Source organism: Brassica napus, chromosome C4, assembly GCF_020379485.1.
Source record: "Brassica napus cultivar Da-Ae chromosome C4, Da-Ae, whole genome shotgun sequence".
NCBI lineage: Eukaryota > Viridiplantae > Streptophyta > Magnoliopsida > Brassicales > Brassicaceae > Brassica > Brassica napus.
The window spans coordinates 3,024,331-3,041,414 of NC_063447.1; the positions used below are offsets into that span (position 1 = coordinate 3,024,331).

The window sequence follows — 17,084 nt, forward strand, 5'->3', positions numbered from 1 at the left end:
AATCAGATCAGATACCTTGATCCATCAACTATGGATCAGGTCGTCCATCCTTGCCCAAGACCAGATAACACACGGCCTTCTTTGGATAAACACACCTGGCCTCATACTTGTGGTCTATGCCACTTAGTACTGGCCTTACTCTCCTCCACGGCTTGCTGCTTGTTCCAAACGAATTGGACTTTGCACTCCACATGGTTCCTCATGTACTAGGACCCCATGTGTCTCCTTCATGAGTCGGATCATTGATTCACACCATGATCAGAACTAAGACACACCATGATCCACCATGGATCACTATCCAATGAGTGGTCTCTAACTCCCATCCCACATGGATGAGTTAGATCAACTAAGATCCGCCCCTTCTCTCAGGGTCCTGGATCTTTAGTTTACATCACAACATATGGTCTTCAAGGGGCATGCCATATTTGACCTTAACCGCACCACAAGAGGCAGAAACATGAACTAGGAAGTAATCATAAACATGTTACCTTATACTTGATGGTTGTTGATCTTGTGTCCTCCTTTACCAGAAACGGCCATGATCCTCAAACCCATGCCTTTATCAAGCCCTTATCATATACTTACAGTAATGATAAGATCCATGCAAGGGTCACTCATCTCTTCCCTTGAACTCCCATGAAACCGATTTCTGCACTGCATTCGCCTGCAAGGCTGTCCATGCCATTGAGAGTGGAGTCTGGACTTCTCCCTTCTCTCCTGGATATTTGCATGTGTTCCCAAGACATATAGGAAGCCTAGGACGTGATCATCCATGATCAAACACCATCACAGGGTCGTTCCCAACTCCCATGAAACTGCCTTCCCACGCACCTCTCCCCTTAAGGCTATCTTGGCCTTAGGAAGTGGAATTCGGCCATCCCACTTCTTTCCTGACTAATTGCGTGTGTTCTCAGGCCCTGGAGGATGTTTTGGGTGATGTCAACATGAATCAAAACCCATCAAAGGGTCGTTCATAACTTCCCCTTTGATCTCTCCCAAAACTGCATCTTTATGGCCTTCAAACCACTCTTGGTCTTGGATGTTGAATCCGACCAACTCTCTGTCTTTTCTCTATTTTTCTTTGTGTTTCAGGGTGTAGGAGGAAGCCATGGTGTGCCTGCAAAAGCACAGACTTGCCTGCCTTTTATAGAAAAATGGGTGGTTACATCTTAACCATTGCATCCCTTCGGTATCAGTTCTGGCCATTGATTTAATCAATGGTACAGATTGCACCCTTTCGCCTATGGCAGTTACCAGACATCCTGGAACTGTCAAACTACTCCTGGACATGTCCAAAACAAGCCTACACGGATTGCCCATGCTCCTGGCTCAATCCCAAGAGCCCACCAGCCCATCGGCACACACGAGTCGCCCATATGGCCCGACCACTGTCCAGACCCGGCCCAACTGCCCGAGACCTGAACACTCAGTCCAGTTGAGTTGAGCTGATCGCCAGCTGGCCCAGCTGAGTGAGCTAGACCATCCAGCTCAGGGTGCTGGCCTACACTTCAGTGAGCTACACCGAGCTGTACTACACTTCACCTACCTGGTCGAGCTTGCTTACCGCATCGCCCAGCTGTTATGCACTGCGTCTAGCTTGCTTCCTTTATATTCTTCAATCCTTCTAAGTCCCTTGGTCTATTTCCATACCTAGACTTAGTTTTCCCATGATCCATTCTGATCATTCACTTCATCGAGCTTTACCCGTACCTCGTCCAGCTACCGGCTTGCTTGTCCAGCTCCTTTGAGCTTGCCTCTGCTTTATTTTTGTTAAGTTCCAACTATCTGATTCCCTTAACCACGTTTTGGACCATGACACGCTTATCTTTAAGTCGTATGACCTGACTGGTGCGTCTCCTCGCACCATGGTCTATCCAGACGATCGTATCCAGGATCGGAGATGCTACAAGCTACATGGTTTTAAAGCTTCAAGATAACTCTCTTCTCTATTGCAAAGCAACGGCGGCAAAAGGTAAAAAAATCTCTTCACCAGACTGGAGCAATATGAGAGAGAAAGCCTCAGGCTAGTTTTAAGGTCACATCTGCGCTTTGCTGGCAAATAGTTCACTGGAACATTCTTGTTATGAGTAAACCTTCATCGTCAGGTAGATAAAGGATGAATGTTGTGCCCAGAAGAGAAATGTGGGAATGGCAGTCTTTGAGATGCGCAAGCTAAGGTGCACGCAAATAATATTCAAAGGGGACGCCAAAGTGTTGTATGATACACTTAGTCAAGTAGCTGGTACTACTCAGGGCAATAAGATGTGGTGCGATGCATGAATCACCACTTACCTAAAAGACGTTAATTAAGTCCTTAGCTTGTTCATATAATCATAAGTTCTCTTATGTTCCTCGAAGGTTTCTGAAGCAAGTAGACTCCTTGGCTAACACAGCTAGGATAGGTAACTCAAGCTAAGTAATAAACGGAGCTCCATGTAACGTTTATAGGCTTAATGTTACATGGAAGAAGGTATAGCTTACGTCTGAAAATATGCAATTGAGCCCATTTACCCATCAACAATTTTGATATGTGTTCATTGTTGTGGTAAGCACATGTACTGACTTTTATACTTGTACGTATGTTGGTCAGTTTTAATTAAAAAATTTCCCTTGCTGACAAAATGCTGATGATAAAGTAAGAGCAACTTTAACCCTACAACCCCAAGAGAGTTTCTTAATGTTTTTTTAATTAATTGATTGTACTTTTTTTACTTAAAAACTTTAGCTAAGAAACTATTAGAAATATGTGCTCCAATGGTAGTTTCTTAGTTAGGGGTTCTTAATTTTTTTTTTGAAAGATAAATTTTTTTTTTGAAAGATAAAACTTAATAAAATAGAACATTTTAAACATACATTTTAAATTTTTTTTTTTTAAAAACAGGATTACTAAAATAAACGAGAATAATTTGAAAGAAACATTCCGAACTCAGTTGTTGTCTTTGTCATGTCCAAATTTACTCCATAAATGTTCAACCAAATCAGCTTTGAGTTGTTGATGCATTTGTCTATCACGAATTCTGGTTCGAACACCTAACATATTAGCGATATTTGTAGGCATATCTGTAGAATAATCGAGATCGACATGTGAACTTCCGGTGTCTTCTCCTGCTTGGAACTCTGAAACATTAACTAGGGTATATCCATCTCGCTCGTCTTCGACGATCATATTATGGAGTATGATACATGCTCTCATAATCTTCCCAATTTTGGCTTTATCCCAAAAAAGCGCGGGATTTTTAACAATGGCAAAACGAGCTTGCAAGACTCCAAAAGCACGCTCGACATCTTTTCAGACAGCTTCTTGATGTTGAGCAAATAAAACCGCTTTCGGCCCTTGTGGCATTGGAATAGATTGGATAAAAGTTACCCATTTCGGATAAATACCGTCGGTGAGATAGTAAGCCAAATTATACTCGCTTCCATTGACATAGAAAGTGACTTGCGGAGCTTGACCTTTTATTATGTCATCAAAAACAGGTGAGCGTTCAAGAACATTGATATCATTTAATGTACCTGGAGGTCCGAAAAACGCATGCCATATCCATAGATCATACGAAGCAACCGCCTCTAAAACAATTGTGGGTTTTCCCGAACCACGTGTATATTGCCCTTTCCAAGCGGTGGGACAATTCTTCCACTCCCAATGCATACAATCGATGCTTCCTATCATCCCGGGAAATCCACGGAACTCACCAACTTGAAGTAGACGTTGAAGATCAGGCGGTGTTGGTCTTCGTAGGTACTCATCACCGAATAAATAAATTATTCCTTCCACAAAATGTTCGACAAGTGACCGAGTAGTAGTTTCACCAAGTCGGAGGTATTCGTCAACAGCATCAGCCGCAGTACCATATGCCAAGACTCGAATGGCTGCTGTACACTTTTGAAGTGGAGAGAGACTAGACCTTCTGAGAGCATCATTCTTTTGTCGAAAGAATTCAACTTCATTGGAGAGTCGATCAACAATACGCGTGAACAATGGCTTGTCCATTCTAAATCGTCGTCGGAATAGATTTTGAGGATATGTTGGAGTTTCACTGAAATAATCATTCCATAAACGCACATTGCCTTCTTCACGATTTCTTTCGATGTAGACTCGTTTTTTTCTTTTTTTCCTTGTATCTTCTTGATCACCATGATTTATGCACATATCCTCGAACGTTTGATCAAAATATTGATCAAAATATTGATCGCAATATTGATCAAAATATTGATCAAAATCATCTACTCCCTCAGAAGTGTTATGTGAAGAAGAAGCCATAGATTTTTTTTTCTTTTTTTTGTGAACGTGAAAAATTTGTGGTCGAAGAGAAGACTTTATAACTTGAAGGATGAGGAAAAACTTTATTTTTTTGGTGATCAATGTAAGACAAGATAAAAAACAATGAAATGTGATGATGAGAGTAGAGTGAAACGTTTTTGTGATTATGATAAGAACGGAAGAAATGTGATGATGAGAGTTCGTGATTATGATAAGAACGAAAGGAATGTGATGATGAGAGTAGAGTGAAAATAATGAAATGCATTGCAATGCTTTATATAGAGCAGCAGAGAAGAGTTACACAACCAACACTCGTGACACATACACTTGTTAACCATACACTCGTGACACAAAACGCACAAAACTCGTGACAGAAACAACCAAAACGCGTGACACGGACATACAAAACATACAAAGCTCGTGACTTCAACTTGCATACAAACATACAAAACTCTGTCTCCTGACTTCTTTTGTCTTGTCCTCTCACATACAAAGCTCGTGACTTCTTTCTCTCTGCACACGGGAAGAAGGGCAATAAGATACATATCACATAAACATACAACAAAAACTTCACACAAGAAAGGCACAAATGATGACACTTAAACTCGAAAACATTACATATAACAGGAACAGAACATACATTCGATTTAAACATATCACAGAACAAAGGAACAGAACATGACACACACACTCGATTTAAACATATCACACAAGAACAGGAACAGAACATGACACATACACCTAGTTACCCAGCATCTCTGTAAGAAGCTTAGTCTTTACTGCTTCTTCTATTTCAGAAAGTGGGTCTGTTTTTGAAATGAGGCTGTTAAGCAGAGTCATTTTCGAAACTCTCTCTTTCAGGACCAAGTATTTCTCTTTAATAGAGCACATGGCCTGAAACTTTAACGCAGCCTCATTATCTACTACTGGTTTCTTTGCAGAAGCTGCTTTCGAAGCCTTCACCCCAGCTGGACGTTTGGTCGGTTCCTCATCTAGATTGATAGTTGCTTGAGAGCTTGATGTTTCTGCTCCATCGTCGCACTTTCTCTTCTTAGTGCTTCCACCAACCTTACTAGTAGCATGCTCACACCATTTCTGGTCATAGCGGAGCTCCTCCCAAGCATGGTGGAGGTTAAACTTAATCTTGTGATCATTGAAAAAGATAGAGTGTGCCAGTTTCACAACATCACTCTCACTCTGACCACTAGTTTTCTGTCTTGTTGCTGCCGCATATGATCCACAGAACTTACAAACAAGATCATTCAGCTTCTGCCACCTTTGCTTACACTGAAGAGGTTCTGGCTTATCACCTCCTGCCACCTTTGGACTAGCTGCATAGTAAGCGGCAATGCGACCCCAGAAAGTACTTGATTTTTGCTCATTGCTGATGAAAGAATCCTTGCTGGTGTTTAACCAGGCGCTAATGAGCACTAGATCATCAGAGGGAGTCCATTTTCTTCTTTCTTTGCGCTCTAAACGAGACTCTTCACAGAAGCTTGAAGTTTCAGTTGCTTGAGTACTGAACACAGGGATTTGTGAACCGCATTCATAAGGAAAGGGTTCAGGAAGGTTACAATCTTGTTGACAGTTCAAAAGGTCCACGAAATTGGAGGTATGACTATATGGATTAGTAGAATCCATATTAATATGTCAAACAAGTGAGAACGAAGAGAAAAAATATTCCCGGTTTTATAGATGAAAAGAGAAAAATGAGAAAGAAGAAGTAAAGAGAAGGATGTCGGATGGTGAAAAGGAAGAGAAAGAAGAAATAAAGAGAAGGATGTTGGATGTGGTTACGGTTCTTTTCATTGTCTTTACTCTTTGAGAAGAGTAAAGCTGAGCAGACACATATCTAACTTATTTATTACCTATCTCTAACAAGCATTCATTAAGCTAACAACTATCAGAAGCATTTAAAAAAATAGCATTCATTAAGCTAACTACTATCAGAAACATTCATCACAACTTGAAGTTTCACTAACCAGCATTCATCACAACCATTGATTAAACTAACTACTACCCAGCGAAAGCAAATAAGCAAATAGGAAGAAAATGACAAGTTTTGCACACTAACCTCAACGACAATCTCAAGTTGTGTTTGGTTAATGCAAGAACTGGATGTGTAAACCTGTTCACATCGCCTCAACCCTGTCAAAATGAGCAAACGCAATGAACTTAGACCATGATCCAACTTCAACACACTCACTTATGTTATTGCTAACCACTGATATGAGACAAACTTAAATACAGAGCCTAAGCTAAAAAACATAGCCAAGACTTGATCCTTAAGCTAGCTAAATAATCTTTATAACACTAATTAAGATGAATGAAGTGAGAAAGTTAATTACTTGGGAAGTGATCTCAGTGAGGACCGAGACACTCGTCGGAGGAGAAGCCGTGAGGACCGAGAGTCGGAGGAGACGCCGTGAGGACCGAGACAGTCATCGTCCGTGGTGGGTTTGCATCGTTCTTCTGCCGGAGAACACGAGAAGCGACGGAGGAGGCGCCTTCAGGACAGAGAGAGACGTCGTCTGTGGTGGGATTGGAACCTTCTTGTGACGGAACAAAAGAAGCGTTATCCTTGGTGATGGGTTTCGATCGGTGGAGAAGACGGAGAAGACGGAGGAGACGCCATGAAGAGCGGGAGAATCGTCGTCTTCGTGATGGGTTTCGATCCCTCCTCCGTCACGGAGAAGAGGAGAAGACGAAAACGAACGCGAGACGGAGGATCAGTATGGAGGATCGGTGTGAGGATCTGTGTGAAAGATCGGTGGTGGGTTTGGATCAATCGTCGGTTTCGACTTTCTTTGGACGGAGAACACGAGAAGACAAGAAGTGAGAGGAGAGAAGAAAGAACGAAAGAAAGAAAAATTAAAAAAAAAAACACATAATGGGGACACGTGTGTATAAAACTCCAGTTATAATCGGTAACCAAACTCTCTAATTAAGGATCGATAATTCCTGTTTCATTTTCTTTTCCTTTTATTTAAATCACTTTTTTACCTTAAAACTCTACTAAGGATCAGCGTTAATGCTGGTCTGAGAAGAGAGATTAGGCGAGGATAAATTCGATTTCGATGATATGATGGCGTGAGTGGAGTAACAGAGAAAGACAAAACCAACATGTGTCACCAATCATGTTGTTTAACTCTTCCCCCCCCCCCCCCCCCCCCCCCCCCCCCCCTTCATGTTCGTTTTTCCTATAAGTCTAAGACAACAATTTCTGAACCTACATATAAAGTATTTGATTGCGTTTTAATTGTAAAGATGGCAAGAAGAAAGAAAAAAACTCTCATATGACTAAGAAATATTAAATAAACTCTATTTAAAAAGGAACTAGACACAACACAATACAACGTCGTTTAAATTTATAAATTCAAAAATATTTGTTTGTGTTGAAGAAAATGAACTTGTGACCTCAATTTGTATCTACAATTCAGATAGTGCTCCTGATGTTTTCTTAATAATTATCAGCATAACATACTTATATCATAACTTGATATTAAATATGTACTACTGTAACTCTTATAATTAAAACAAACTTTCAAAAAAAAAAAACTCATAAAACGAAGATGATTCAATTGATGATGGTCGTTGATTGGTACCCTCAGCAACTATGAAACGAACATGCATAGTGTATACTTTTGCTTTACTTTTCCTAGTTTGAGACATAGAGCATGTGGAATGTTTATGTACAGCACATACGCTCCCTCATTTACGATAAGGTCATCAATTGTTATCTAGTTTTTTTTTAATGAACCATATAATTATTTGCTCAAAAAAAAAGAACCATATAATTATAAATAATTTTTATATGAGTTTTTATGAATGCTATTTCATTGTCATTTAAGAAAGCAAGCAACATATTTGACACATAAGTAAGTCTATTTCTACTCGTTTTATTAGAGAAGTTGTAAAAGAAATGGTATTTTAATCATATATTACAAAGATCTATCAATTTAGAACAGTTACATATATCTAGATTCCAATATATGTTTGAAAATAGATACATATTTTTTACAAAAAAAGAAACAGATATATCTATGTTTTGTTTAACTTTTTTTGGAACAAGATTTTAGTTAACATAATATCTTCTTTTAAAGAGAAGAGTGATGATAAGAAGAAAATTAAATTCAAATTGTTGATAGAGATGATGAAGGTAACAAAGATTCATATCATATCAGCATATGGTCACATGCATTCGCGCAGCTACTTCTGGTGGCAACATTACAATATATAATTGATCGTTGAATCCTAGATTTTATTGGAAGTCTCACCATCCATTGGCCAAAGACTATAGACCCAGAGGTGGCAACAAATAAAATCATTGCAAATATAGCGTTTCTTTAATGCAATATAACTAATACATTATAAGAGGATATGTTTTCACTTATCTACACATGCAGCCGTGTTTTACCACAAGTAAGAACATCTAAAAACAAACTATCAAAAGCTTGGATATCAAAACCAAACGGTTATAACATGGTTGTACAAATTTGGGGTAAAAAATAAGTTGTCATTTATTTAATTAAACAACAAAGAAACTATGTCTTAGACGTGTTACAAAAAAAAAAACTATGTCTTAGACCTCATTTAAAAAGTCGGATGGTTAGATTATCCATCGGTTTCAACCTTATTTGAACTTCGGATCAGACACATATTGTTAAAAAAAAATTGGATATCTACAATACACCGCGCGAGAGTGTCATTCCTTTAATCACCTTACGTCATGAATTTTTCAAATAAGTTGTATTGCATGTATAATAATATTTAACTTACAACTTTATAAATTTATGTAATCTATTATTCTCTCCATTTCACAAAGATAAACTTTGTACCGTTTTCATACGTATTAAAAAAAACACATTAAATCACTATAATAAATAATAAATGTATCATTTTCGGTAATTTTCAAATTTCAATATCTTTTAACCAATAGTAATTTAATAAAATTAATTAATTTTCTTGAAATTTACATTTTTTTCATAGAAAACACAAGATATATATCTTTGTGAAACAAATTTTTTTTCTAAAATATATTTCTTTTTGAATGTTTAAAGATACGTTGATGGTTATATGACACGTAAAAACAGTCAATGTAATTTTTATACATATTAAACAGACATTCATTTAAAATATTAATGAACAATGAACATTTTACGTGTTTGGCACTTGAATGCTCATAATATTTTTAGTAGATATAAATATCTCTAGGTTATTCTGATATTGAAATTTTACTATTTCAAAAAGTTTCAAACATAATAATTATCGTCCATAAGGACAAAAATGATTATCTTAAACATCCATTAGACGTACGTGTCTTATTAAACATAGATGATTTTTTTTTTGGTAACATATTAAACATAGATGATATAATTCAAAATACATAAGAGCATAAGAAACAAACGACGACTTTGGAACCACCGAAACATTTGACATCAAATTAAACCAAACTGCAGTTCGTATTTTATTTGAATTCGGGTTTTTATTTGAAAGTATCATCCTCCATTGCCCAAATGCTACAGACCAAAGTATATCCACCAATCTAGATATATATATAAGATGACTTCAACAACAATAAAAATTAGAATAATAAACGAAGATAACTTTTAAAATTGTGGGTTAACGAAAAAAATTGCGAGTTAGACAGTAATGCGATCTACATGTATTATTTGCTTGCACTGACATTATGATCTTAATTTTGAAAATAGTATATTGAAACATAGGATACCTTCGTAGTTAAGCTTAGACAAGCGTGGATTATCTTTTAACAAAATTATTAATCGAATATTAGTTATGGAAACCAGATAATCCACGTACGTAGTTTTGTATTGTATTATCAAATATCGTCGTGTAAGAGATACAGATAGATAAGAATATACCATGAAACATCAATGCATGTGTTAGGCAATAATCCCAACAAAAATGTACTCCAATAAAAAAGTAAGAGAAATTAGGAGTTACACCAACAAGGTGGGCTAGTGGTAAGAGGGATTTCAGGCTGAGGGTGCAATTCCCAATACTCCTGGGTTCGAATCCCCGCGGCTGCAAACAACTTGAGTGGCCACGAGGGGATTTACATGGGCTCCTCTCGCCCTCCAGACCGCTTCGCGTAAACAGGGGCCCTTAAGTGGACGCTTAAAAATCCTGTAATGGCATGGGCTTAGGCCCGGTGGGTTAGTCGATCGCGCTTAGCGGTCGGATACTGGATTATCAAAAAAAAGTAAGAGAAATTAGGAGTTACACCAACAAAGTATAACGTATTTAGCGGAATACCAACCTTAAGCGTACACACACTGTGCATTTATTATTAATACACAAAAGCCCCTATCTTTACTTCTCTCCAACTGACAATCTCAATAGGCCAGATCTTATACGAAGATTTTACGCGGATTTTGCAAGCCGTCACAAAATCTTCTCAAATATATTGTTGTCAGAAAGCAAACACCGTCTCTTCTATGTCATGTAGATAGAGTTTCAATTTCGAAACTTCATTTCTCATTTCAACATCTTTCTTTTGTAACTCTCTCCCAAATACCATATTTAATTTCTAGATCAGTTGTTCAACCATCATCGTTGGATTTACCGGAGACGATGAAATCAGAGGCTATTCAACCACCTCCGTTGGATTTACCGGAGAGAATTTTTTCGCTGCCGGTGAAGAAACTTTGGGAGTTCGCATGCGGTATCAGAAAAATACTCAAGTTCTCTGCTGATGCGTCTCCGGTGAAGCTCTCTGCGGCTACGTCTCCGATGAAGCTCACCGTCTCTGCATCACCGGTCACTTTCTTTTGCCCACGTGCATTCAGTGAAGCTCTCCGCCGCGCGTCTCTGGTGAAGCTCTCGGCCATAGCTTCTCTGGTGAAGCTCTTCGTCGCTGCGCCTCCGGTGAAGCTCTCTGCCGCTGCGCCTCTAATGAAGCCTTCGGCCGCTGCGTCTCCCGTGAAAGTTATTTGCCGTTGCATCTCCACTTGAAGCCTTCTCTAGTGAAGCCTTAAGTTATATATGTTGTAGGATTGACAAGTCATATAAGATCTTCATTAACCGTGTACATATTATATTGCTTGTATAACAACTTGACACTAAAAAAAATCCAGTTTTAGTTTCAAGTAACTCATTTTATAAAGGTTATATATTATATTAGCTGTCTAACAATTTGTCATTTACCAAAGAAAACATTGCCTAAGCATTATTTGTATATTTATTTCATATATCATAGCTATGATCTTGATTCTTATGATAGCAAATAATGTGATATTCAAAATCGAACAAGTTTATCCAAATAACTTGTTTGTTAACCGTGCAAATATTCTATTAACTGTCTAGTAACTTGACAATACAAACAAATCAATTTTTATCCCAATTAACTCATCTTCTAACCGTGTATATATTATGTTAGCTGTCCAAGTAACTTAGACGTCTAACCTTTCTTAGTGCGAGGTAAATTTATTTTTGGCTGAGCTTTGTCTATTTTATCTGGTTACAACATTTTTAAAATATTTTGTATTCCCTTTTGGTGAAACTAATATTACACCATCTTAGTATAACATTTGTAATTATTCATATGTTTGTCTGATAGAATTTACAAATGATATTTGTATTTTGAATTTTAAATTTCATTTAACTTCAATGGAAATATCAAAGAGCTTTTACACAGCCTAAGGTAAAACAAGTTTTGATGATACTAAGTTATTTAGACGTCTAACCTTTCTTATTTTGAGCTAAAACTATTTTTAGCTGAGATTTGCCTATTATATCCGGTTAACAACATTTTCAAATATTTTGTATTTCCTTTTGTTGAAACTAATATTATGCTTAAAAAACACATAAATTTTTAGCCGGCTATACACCATCTTAGCATAACATTTCAAATTATTCATATGTTTGTCTGATTCAATTTACAAATGATATTTTTATTTTGAATGTTAAACTTCATTTAACTAGCTTGCAACCATCATGTTTTATATTATGTCATTTACCTAACTTTATATGGATATCTACTATTGTATTTTATTTAAGGTTATCTATTAGAATATATGTAAAAATAATGTGTTAGCGATGAAAATATATAATTAGCCGTCCAGGTTTTGTTATTGGCCAGTACTATTTTTTATGCAAGTTTTTAACCCGCACATATGTCTTTCAGATCCATTGCTGATGTGTATTTGCGTCACTTTGAACCACTGGGAATTTCTGCTACCACCAAAAGCTACACCGTCACAGAAGTTGCTTGAATTTAATCTACCAAAAACGAGCAGTGATCATTGATCTAGGTTTCTAATTTTGGATGAAACTATTGGCTATAACGGGAAGAAAAGCTCAAATCTGATATCTATCACACCCTTCACGATGAACAAACGATGAATTCGATGGAGAAATAAGCCTACAATAATAACAAAGAGTTCATAATCTATAGGTGTACTGTGACCACTGTTAATAAAAGGAAAACAACAAAATCTTCTCCGAGAATTTAACAAAACAACCGAACAACGTGGATCGTCGTGCAATCTTAGTTGTTAAGGATTCCATGCGATTGCTGGAATAATCTTCTCAGATAAAAACACGACGGAGGAGTAGATATGGAAAGGATTGTGGAAGAGAAATAAAAAAGTCTCACTGATTCTTTACATGGTTTCTCTGTCTAAAAAAAACTAAACAAAATCTTAACTAAATCTATAAAAGATCTTCCAAATCCTACTACTGCACACCTAAAAACCTACTTGCCTAAAGATTAAAACGAAAGTAGCTTAAAAAGGGATAGGAAAGTCATTTAGCATCATTTTGAAACACTATACAGCCTAAAGTTTTACTATTTTTGGTATATACTTAATTTCCATGTCTTTCATTGGTTTTGAGCTAATTAGAAATTAGGAGTTACACCAACAAAGTATAACGTATTTAGCAGAATACCAACCTTAAGCGTACACACACTGTGCATTTATTATTAATACACAAAAGCCCCTATCCTTACTTCTCTCCAACTGACAATCTCAATAGGCCAGATCTTATACGAAGATTTTACGCGGATTTTGCAAGCCGTCACAAAATCTTCTCAAATATATTGTTGTCAGAAAGCAAACACCGTCTCTTCTATGTCATGTAGATAGAGTTTCAATTTCGAAACTTCATTTCTCATTTCAACATCTTTCTTTTGTAACTCTCTCCCAAATACCATATTTAATTTCTAGATCAGTTGTTCAACCATCATCGTTGGATTTACCGGAGACGATGAAATTAGAGGCTATTCAACCACCTCCGTTGGATTTACCGGAGAGAATTTTTTCGCTGCCGGTGAAGAAACTTTGGGAGTTCGCATGCGGTATCAGAAAAATACTCAAGTTCTCTGCTGATGCGTCTCCGGTGAAGCTCTCTGCGGCTACGTCTCCGATGAAGCTCACCGTCTCTGCATCACCGGTCACTTTCTTTTGCCCACGTGTCTTCAGTGAAGCTCTCCGCCGCGCGTCTCTGGTGAAGCTCTCGGCCATAGCTTCTCTGGTGAAGCTCTTCGTCGCTGCGCCTCCGGTGAAGCTCTCTGCCGCTGCGCCTCTAATGAAGCCTTCGGCCGCTGCGTCTCCCGTGAAAGTTATTTGCCGTTGCATCTCCACTTGAAGCCTTCTCTAGTGAAGCCTTAAGTTATATATGTTGTAGGATTGACAAGTCATATAAGATCTTCATTAACCGTGTACATATTATATTGCTTGTATAACAACTTGACACTAAAAAAAAATCCAGTTTTAGTCTCAAGTAACTCATTTTATAAAGGTTATATATTATATTAGCTGTCTAACAATTTGTCATTTACCAAAGAAAACATTGCCTAAGCATTATTTGTATATTTATTTCATATATCATAGCTATGATCTTGATTCTTATGATAGCAAATAATGTGATATTCAAAATCGAACAAGTTTATCCAAATAACTTGTTTGTTAACCGTGCAAATATTCTATTAACTGTCTAATAACTTGACAATACAAACAAATCAATTTTTATCCCAATTAACTCATCTTCTAACCGTGTATATATTATGTTAGCTGTCCAAGTAACTTAGACGTCTAACCTTTCTTAGTGCGAGGTAAATTTATTTTTGGCTGAGCTTTGTCTATTTTATCTGGTTACAACATTTTTAAAATATTTTGTATTCCCTTTTGGTGAAACTAATATTACACCATCTTAGTATAACATTTGTAATTATTCATATGTTTGTCTAATTGAATTTACAAATGATATTTGTATTTTGAATTTTAAATTTCATTTAACTTCAATGGAAATATCAAAGAGCTTTTACACAGCCTAAGGTAAAACAAGTTTTGATGATACTAAGTCATTTAGACGTCTAACCTTTCTTATTGTGAGCTAAAACTATTTTTAGCTGAGCTTTGCCTATTATATCCGGTTAACAACATTTTCAAATATTTTGTATTTCCTTTTGTTGAAACTAATATTATGCTTAAAAACACACATAAATTTTTAGCCGGCTATACACCATCTTAGCATAACATTTCAAATTATTCATATGTTTGTCTGATTCAATTTACAAATGATATTTTTATTTTGAATGTTAAACTTCATTTAACTAGCTTGCAACCATCATGTTTTATATTATGTCATTTACCTAACTTTATATGGATATCTACTATTGTATTTTATTTAAGGTTATCTATTAGAATATAGGTAAAAATAATGTGTTAGCGATGAAAATATATAATTAGCCGTCCAGGTTTTGTTATTGGCCAGTACTATTTTTTATGCAAGTTTTTAACCCGTACATATGTCTTTCAGATCCATTGCTGATGTGTATTTGCGTCACTTTGAACCACTGGGAATTTCTGCTACCACCAAAAGCTACACCGCCACAGAAGTTGCTTGAATTTAATCTACCAAAAACTAGCAGTGATCATTGATCTAGGTTTCTAATTTTGGATGAAACTATTGGCTATAACGGGAAGAAAAGCTCAAATCTGATATCGATCACATCCTTCACGATGAACAAACGATGAATTCGATGGAGAAATAAGCCTACAATAATAACAAAGAGTTCATAATCTATAGGTGTACTGTGACCACTGTTAATAAAAGGAAAACAACAAAATCTTCTCCGAGAATTTAACAAAACAACCGAACAACGTGGATCGTCGTGCAATCTTAGTTGTTAAGGATTCCCTGCGATTGCTGGAATAATCTTCTCAGATAAAAACACGACGGAGGAGTAGATATGGAAAGGATTGTGGAAGAGAAATAAAAAAGTCTCACTGATTCTTTACATGGTTTCTCTGTCTAAAAAAAACTAAACAAAATCTTAACTAAATCTATAAAATATCTTCCAAATCCTACTACTGCACACCTAAAAACCTACTTGCCTAAAGATTAAAACGAAAGTAGCTTAAAAAAGGATAGGAAAGTCATTTAGCATCATTTTGAAACACTATACAGCCTAAAGTTTTACTGTTTTTGGTATATACTTAATTTCCATGTCTTTCATTGGTTTTGAGCTAATTAGCTCAAAAAGTAATGCATGTATTGTATAAATAACTGTCATTTATGTGTAAGTTACAAAAACTAAGGAATTGTCTTCATTATAATTCATGCAAAATATGAGCACCTGCAAGGTTGTATTTGCACAACGAAGTTTTTTTGGCGCACTATAAATCTATTTGCATTCAAACTTTGAGGATGGCGAATTTTTCTGTCTAATTTATTTCGTGTAAAGAAATATCTTGTGGCTTGTGGTTCCTACTAAGCTTGGCACTTTCTGTGTTATAGAATTCACTCTCAAATTATTCAAACATTGGATTCAAGATTATTTGGATATTAAGATAAGTGCATCTAAAAAGAATATTCGGCACTTCTTAATATATCTAGTATCTATACATTCCATGTTCTCCTGGCACAACCCAACAAAACATCAAAACTCAAATCCATGTCTTGAATAATCAAACGTCATTTTAATTAAATACTGTAACTAATGAAGAATTAAAGTATGTTTTCAGACTAGAAAACTGTAAAAGATTATGATCTTGGTAGTACACCTTCAGCTTTGGATCTTGGATAGCTGGTTTGGTCTACTTCTAAAGTCTTTTTTTTTTTTTGCGGAGAAAAGGATGTCTAAAATGATGTAACACACATCATTAGCTGGTAATTGCATATATTTCCAATCTCCACACATTTCCTCTTTTGTCTATTTTTAGTTGGGTCCATTCACAATCATAATCATACATTACATTCTGAGCATTGTATTATGTTCTGTATGTCTCCAGTGGAACAAATAATGTGAAATGAGTTGAATAAACAGACTAATTGTGTTTGGTGTTGTCTTTGCTAATTAATGCAAATGTTTCTGTCAAAATCTTACATACTAAAATTAAAACTGTCGAAGAACTTATTGAATTTATTAATAAATTATTTGGATTGATCATAATATTATAGTTTTTCCCACGTCAATGCCTGTAAAGAAAACAACTTAACGTTCAGATGACATTTTAAAAGCAACTAGTCCATGCTTTAAGAGAACTTAATACAAATGTATAATGTAACTACACATGTCTACTCATATATATTATGCATGTTTGTTTTTGTCAAGTGAAAAAAATAGCCGGTTTTGTTGAACCGAGATTTAGTAATTTGGTCATTTGGTGAGTCCATCTCGTCGCCCATCCTCAATTTGGCGGGCTCCAGGACTGTTTTCGAATAGTCCGTCGGTGTTAACAGAATAATCCGTTACTGAAATCTAATGGCGTTAACATTGACTGTGTGCTTAGTTGGCAGACTAATCGGTGAGGGTAAGAACCAGCTGGCGTGATCGGCATTTGTATTTCATCTCCAT

General features: G+C 36.4%; 2 protein-coding genes across 2 annotated transcripts; both read right to left on the reverse strand.

The window, feature by feature from the left end:
- Positions 1-2,717: 2,717 nt before the first annotated feature.
- On the reverse strand, positions 2,718-7,353 carry LOC111205433. The gene is made up of 2 exons (XM_048753341.1): positions 6,336-7,353; positions 2,718-4,774 (listed from the first exon to the last, which is right to left on the reverse strand). The coding sequence occupies exon 2, from the start codon at positions 4,259-4,261 to the stop codon at positions 3,290-3,292; it is 972 nt and encodes a 323-aa protein (XP_048609298.1). The 5' UTR covers positions 4,262-4,774; positions 6,336-7,353; the 3' UTR covers positions 2,718-3,289.
- LOC106394228 (glutathione S-transferase T3-like) lies at positions 5,003-5,902 on the reverse strand. Its single transcript, XM_022700762.2, has one exon. It carries the CDS (start codon positions 5,900-5,902, stop codon positions 5,003-5,005), a length of 900 nt encoding a protein of 299 aa, XP_022556483.2.
- Positions 7,354-17,084: the final 9,731 nt, after the last annotated feature.